Source organism: Crinia signifera, chromosome 1 (genome assembly GCF_055691185.1).
Source record: "Crinia signifera chromosome 1, ASM5569118v1, whole genome shotgun sequence".
Taxonomy (NCBI): Eukaryota; Metazoa; Chordata; class Amphibia; order Anura; family Myobatrachidae; genus Crinia; species Crinia signifera.
Window position 1 is genome coordinate 76,376,215 of NC_139217.1, and position 6,876 is coordinate 76,383,090.

At 43.7% G+C, this 6,876-nt stretch overlaps 1 protein-coding gene across 1 annotated transcript; it reads right to left on the bottom strand.

Annotated features, from left to right (window-relative positions):
- Positions 1–672: 672 nt before the first annotated feature.
- Positions 673–4,193, bottom strand: PHOX2B (paired like homeobox 2B). The gene is made up of 3 exons (XM_083156451.1): positions 3,864–4,193; positions 2,404–2,591; positions 673–1,324 (listed from the first exon to the last, which is right to left on the bottom strand). The coding sequence occupies exons 1-3, from the start codon at positions 4,102–4,104 to the stop codon at positions 878–880; spliced, it is 876 nt and encodes a 291-aa protein (XP_083012577.1). The 5' UTR covers positions 4,105–4,193; the 3' UTR covers positions 673–877.
- Positions 4,194–6,876: the final 2,683 nt, after the last annotated feature.

Here is a 6,876-nt window from a genome sequence, read left to right on the forward strand (position 1 = left end):
AACAAACAAACAAACAAACAAACGGAATCAACGTGATTCCTAACGGTTTCCCCCATAAAGACGAACAATAGACTAAAGGATTATTTACTTCAACAATTGTCGACAAATGTGTACTTACATAACACCATACAACTGTCACATAATAACACTGCTGGAGGAGGACACCGAGGGAGAAAGCATACTGTCCAACATCAACTAATACCTAGATTCTTTGTGCCTTTAAAAACAAAATCTAAACAAGATAAAACAACCATTTGGATGTGAAACAATGTAATAAATAGATAATTATCACATATAACAGGTGTGTATACCCTTAGCAATAAGATACACACACAAAATAATAATCGAATCCCCTGCAACACAGTGCAAATTGTTCTTTGTGTTCTTGATGTCCGAGTCCAGCAAATAATGGCGATAAATAACACATAGGAGGAGCGAGGTGGGGTTTAAAGAATTTACAGCAGGAATATGGGAAACTGGAAAATCAGAGTACAGTCCTTTGACATAATAGTGCTGATTTATGTGTCAGATGGGGGGAAGGAGGGGGGGGGGGGGGTGTCACTTCAATGTTCTGCTGGAAGCTCACACCCAGCCTGTGGCGAGTCCCTTTGGCAGTGAATGGGTTACACAGACTGTATGGTGGGGTGAGAGGTTGGTTTGGGCACCAGGAAATGTTCTGCTGGGTGGTGATCAGGCTCCTGGCACCCTCACCACGCCCCAGTGCTGGTCCAGCCCCCAATAGTCACCAGTCAGTGGCACTGCCCGCTGAGCTCTCACCCGGAGATGGAGCGCCCCCTGCAGCCGCCGGGTGAGCCGGGCCCTGAGGTCAGGGGGCCCCTCACCATCACTCTGACAATGCAGGTCCCGGGGCCCGGGCTCAGAACATGCTCTTCACCAGGGTGGCTTTGGTGCTGTTGGGTCTCTGCAGGGAGGAGAGGACGCTGGCGAAGGGGCCTCCTAAGGAGTCAGGGATGGAGGTGATGGTGCCCCCGGGCCCTGTGGCCCAGCCCTGTGCCCCCCCTGTGCCCCCCACCACTGCCGCCGACGCCAGGCCCACGGGCCCCTGCACCCCGCCTTTGCCCTGCTCCTGCACGTTGCCCTGGGACCCGGTGGGGCTGGGCCCGCCGCCACAGCTTTGGCTGGGGTTGGGGTTGTTGCCGGGGCCCCCGGTGCTGTCCGGGTCCGTGATCTTCGCCTCCTTGCTGTCATCGTCCCGGGAGGAATCAGACTTCTTGCCGGAGGAGCCGGACTTTGCGGCGGCGGCAGCGGCGGCTGCGGCCCGCTCCTGCTTCCGGAACTTGGCCCGGCGGTTCTGGAACCAGACCTGGGGGAGGTGTGGGGAGCACCGGGGGATGGGAGGTAGGAGGGTGTTTATGGAGAATGGTAGGGCAATATGGAGGGTGGGAGGGGGGGGGGGGGGGGTAGAGTGATATAGGGGGTGTATGGTGGGTGGCAGGTGGTAGTATGATATGGGGGGGGGGGATATGGAGGGATGTAGGGGATATGGGGGTGTATGGAGGGTGGCAGGGGGTAGGGTGATATGGGGGGTATGGAGCGATGTAAGGGAAATGGGGGTATATGGAGGGTGGCAGGGGGTAGGGTGATATGGGGGGTATGGAGCCATGTAGGGGATATGGGGTTGTATGGAGGGTGACAGGGGGTAGGGTGATATGGGGGGAGTATGGAGGGATGTAGGGGATATGGGGGTGAATGGAGGGTGGCAGGGGGTAGGGTGATATGGGGGGTATGGAGCGATGTAGGGGATATGGGGGTGTATGGAGGGTGGCAGGGTGATATGGGGGTTATGGAGGGAAGCAGGGGTGAGGATGACATGGGGGTGTATGGAGGGTAACAGGGTGTATGGTGATATGGGGAGAGTATGGAGGGATGTAAGGGGGTATATGGGTGTATGGAGGGTAACAGGTGGTAGGGTAAGGGAATACAAGAAGAGGAGAAAGATGGAGAAAAACTTCATTAAATACAGGTCACCAATACAAAGAGCATGTACAATAACGGCAACTATCTGTCACATGTCACCTACATATGTCATAGTGACCTTCAGGCACAGCAGGCTGTATCCCTGAGTCATAAGAGGCCTACACACGGGGAGATGTTACTGAGCGATCTCTCTGTGTGTGTGTGTGTGTGTGTGTGTGTGTGTGTATGTATTTACAGTTTCTTACAGCACATTTATATGTTTGTGTATTCAGTGACATCAGCCTGATCCACATCAGTGCAGTACAATGATGGGAGCACTAGGGTATATACATATACAGTACTGTTACAGGAGGTAGCACAGACCCCTGTGTTGCAGTGTGGCAGTGCCGGTGTGTATACAGGGGACACTGTGATATCAGTATGTCTATAAGTGGGTGGGTGAATGTTGCACAGGTTGGGCTGTACCTGGACACGGGCTTCCGTCAGGTCTATTTTCAGCGCCAGCTCTTCCCGGGTGTAAATGTCCGGGTAATGGGTCTCCGCAAACACCCGCTCCAGCTCCTTGAGTTGGGCGCTGGTGAACGTGGTCCGGATCCGCCGCTGCTTCCTCTTCTCGTTCAGGCCGCCGTGATCCGTGAACAGCTTGTAGGGCACTGCAACAGAGCAAGCACACAATGCATCAGATATCAGTGTAATAATCATCAATAATAATCATCTTCATCAATAATAATCATCTTCATCATCATCATCATTATAATATTACTAAAATTGTGTAAAAATTGAATAAATTATTCTAAAGCAACATAATATTTATACAGTTACAATAAGGTCATATAAAGCCATTGTCAGCTTATTAATATTGTTATGTAATATGATTCGTATGTATAACTGATATAATATAATTCGGATATATAACTGATATAATATAATTCGGATATATAACTGATATAATATAACTCGGATATATAACTGATATAATATAATTCGGATATATAACTGATATAATATAACTCGGATATATAACTGATATAATATAACTCGGATATATAACTGATATAATATAATTCGGATATATAACTGATATATAACTGGGACATATAACTGGTGTAATATAATTCGGATGTATGACTAATATAATTCGGATATATAACTGATATAATATAAATCGGATGTATAACTGGTGTAATATAATTCGGATGTATAACTGATATAATTCGGATATATAACTAATATAATATAACTCGGACATATAACTGGTGTAATATAATTCGAATGTATAACTGATATCATATAATTCGGATATATAACCGATGTAATATAATTCAGGTATATAACTGGTGTAATATAATTCGGATATATATAAATCGGTGTATAACTAAGTTGGCAGTACATTGGAGATCATAAGATAATGTGATAATGAAATAGCAATCTGTAATTCAGTTTAGAATCTAGTTCTGTATTTTTAGTAAGTGGTACTAATAAATAAGTGTCAGTGGCTATCTGGATAAAGGGTGAGTAATGTGGGTACAGATCCGGGTGGCAGGGCTGCCAGGCTGGTGGCCAGTTACAGTAAGTCCCTGCATTTTAGGACAGTGTCTGCTGTGTGATGAGTCTTCCTCTCGGGTTATTTAATTATTTGCTAAGCTTTACGTCTCATCCCGCAGTAAATAAATTATGCCTATCATTTTGGCAGCTTAAGATAATTTTGTTGGCGGTTCGGGTGTGACTAGGATAGTGTAACCCTGTAAGTGAATTACCGCCTCGCCTGCAATCGCTTCTAACCTGATAAATTCTTTCATTTGTGTAAGCAAATTTCGTTTGGTAAATACTAAACACATTTCCATTTTCAAATGCAATCAAGGATTCCTATATACAAGGGGGGGGGGGAACAGCTTGTCTTGCAGGGAGCTGTGCATAGTCCTTACCTGCTGCATAAGGGCTGCTCTGGTGGTCCCTGAGAGTCCCAAGGCTGCAAGATCCCGGGGTAAGGGAAGGGCAGCCGGAGGTGGCACCAAAAGTTGTCCTGATAGGATTGTACTGGAAGCCACTGGCTTGGCTGCAGGAGCTGAAGTCGGCATAGGCAGATGCCAGGCTGGATGTGTCCATGCCAGCCATACAGGACTCATAGGCAGAGGAGTTAAGGTAAGAATATTCCATTTTATACATTGAAAAGGCTCTGGACGTCTCACCAAAGAGGGGAAAAAGGCTAGTGTGGAGGAGGACAGGCTTGGAGGAGGTGGCTGCTGCTATGGAGATGTTCTCTGCTCCACTCCTGATTCACAACTGGCCTCCCTGGTAGCAGCAGAGCCTAGTTTTATGAAAAAGCCTCCTATGAGATGCCTTGCCTGAGGTCTCTAGAGCATATAGTCCTCATAATAAACTTGGCTCTTTCCACTTGGACAATAGCAAAGCGGTTGGTCTTATTGCTGGCGCTGTTTACATGACAATAACTCATCAGTCTATTGGGCTGGCACTGGGGGGACCTAGCTGTCCAACCTCCCTATCATTGATTCCTGCATCTCTAATTAGAATTTAATAGCACACTATTACGCAGCGAGCCCTCCATCCTCCCTTCTAACCAGCTCCCTGCCCTTTAATTCAATTACACTCTTTGCAAATAATGAAAGTTGGGTGACGATTCTCCCTGATCCAATTTCCACCCCAGCTTTTAAACCATCTTCACCGAATATATATATATATATATATATATATATATATATATATACACACACACATACATACACACACACACACACACACACACACACACACACACACACACACACACACACACACATATACACACTACACACATGCACACACACATATATACCTATAAATGAACATGCTGTGTTTTGTTTGTTTTTAACCCTTTCTTTTGTATTTCGATTTTAGCCCCCCCTGCATGTTTAATGCCACATATAAGCAGTGTTGTATTGGGCACACGTTATACCCCACAAGTGCCCCTGTCTGCCCCTGAGGTGGTACAGTGGTATTGCGGTGTACAAGCTGGCACAGAGGCGGCATCAGCACTGTGGCCAGGGCACTGCCACCTAGACATAGCAGAGGAACCAAGGCTAGATATTGCTCACCACAAGGCTGGCACCTTGCACATCGGTGGACCAAGGAAAATCCTCTTTCAGTTTAGTAAGTTGGTTACGGAATATTATTACATTCCCACTAATAACAACAAGAAACTCACACGCGTGTCGCTGCTCATTTTATTATTATTTCTAGTTCTTCATTTTCCTTTCATTGTTTTACTTATACCCCTCTTATTATTTACATTTATAATTGTTATTATTATATAATTTGATTATTTTTATCATTATTAGTACTATTAGTAGTATTGATATATTATTTGTTATTGTTGTTATTATTATGAGTATTTTATATAATTATCATAGAAATGTATTATATTATATTAATATATTATTTTAATGTGTTATTATTAGCATTTATATATTATTGTTATTTTTATTGTTAATAATATTAGTAGTAATAATAATAATAATTATAATAATAATAATAATAATAATAATAATAATAATAATAATAATAGTAAGAATAATACATGATAAATTGTAACACCTTCTTGATGTTGGACTTGTAACAAATAATAGGTGGAAGTCTCTGTATTGTCCTTTACACCAAATGTACTTATTATTACACATCGCTGCGATGCTCGGAAGGATCTGCTGGGGATAAGAACATGCATTATTGTCCCTCACATGCCCAGCACAAAGTCCCATATGGGAGTCCCATTGCAGCAGCTTGGCAGTATGCACAGCACTGAGACCTAGCTGCAGTCCCTGCCTACAGTATCTCAGGCCACTGGTGGGTGAGGCTTCCTGCAACAAGAATCCTTGTAAACAAATGCTGCCTATTTTACATGATCCTAACATGCAGATAATTAGTTCAACTGCATTCATTACCCCCTTTATGTGCTCTGTAACAAGTCCATAATTAAAGTAACAAACTCATAAAGGCTTAATGGGGGTATTTAAGTCGTACAGTACTTTCCAGGCTAATCAGCAGCAAGCTACAGTCAATAGACAGAAAAGGAGCATTAGGAGGACACTTTTTTAGCTACTGGGTGTTTTATTGCGTATGATAAAAGTCAAGGAGCCCTTGTCTTAAACAAAGATACACTTTGGAGTGACAAGAAGTGGTAAAGTGCAGCCCATGGGCCCGGCAGTGAGTTTATGGCACAGGGTGATGGCTTTATGGCTGGCTCTGGGCATGATGTGCATTTGATAAAACCATAAATTCTATCCGGCTGTTGGTGCGCAGCTCTGTGGCGGCCCCGGGAGCAGAATAATGAGGACAGGATTCTTAGTGACAAATGATTCTCCCATTCTGGTGGCCAGGCAGCAGGGAGTGGGCCGGTAGGAGCATCAGACTCCTATTGGTGCTGCAGAGACTGATGGGAATCCAAATGCACTTACTGCAAGAATGTATCTGTATACATTGCTGGGCCTCATGAATATCAATACACGTTTTATTGGGCAGGGGAGATCTATTCACCCCTGGAGAAACTGATGGGTTTCTTTTGCAACAAAGAATGTCGGATATTGTCCTATTACTTTTATTGTAATTGTTAAATGGAATCACATAATTTATGTACCAAATCAAAGTGTGTGCAACAGAACTGTGTACAACACATTTATTGGTTGATCATTAAATAACAATAACAAAAAAAATCTAAGGTCTGTTCATTTCGTTCATCAGTGCAATACCCCTTTTATACAATAGAACCCGGGAATTACCCTGGTCTAGGAGGGTAGATCCGGGTTTTTTTTCTATCTGAAATCTAGAATTTGCAAGGGTCGAATAGAATGAATCCGCCAATCTATGTTTAAAAAATAATGTTTGTATATAAATTTAGTTTTTATTGTAAGATATGAAAACATATAAACAGTAATATAATATATAATG

Bases quoted from the DNA above. Each gene is read 5' to 3' on its own strand.
- PHOX2B (XM_083156451.1), bottom strand. From the start codon at position 4,104: ATGTATAAAATGGAATATTCTTACCTTAACTCCTCTGCCTATGAGTCC. The intron at 2,592-3,863 runs GTAAGGACTATG...GCTCTGTTGCAG, and splicing joins GAGCAGCCCTTATGCAGCAG to TGCCCTACAAGCTGTTCACG. The intron at 1,325-2,403 runs GTACAGCCCAAC...CACCTCCCCCAG, and splicing joins TGACGGAAGCCCGTGTCCAG to GTCTGGTTCCAGAACCGCCG.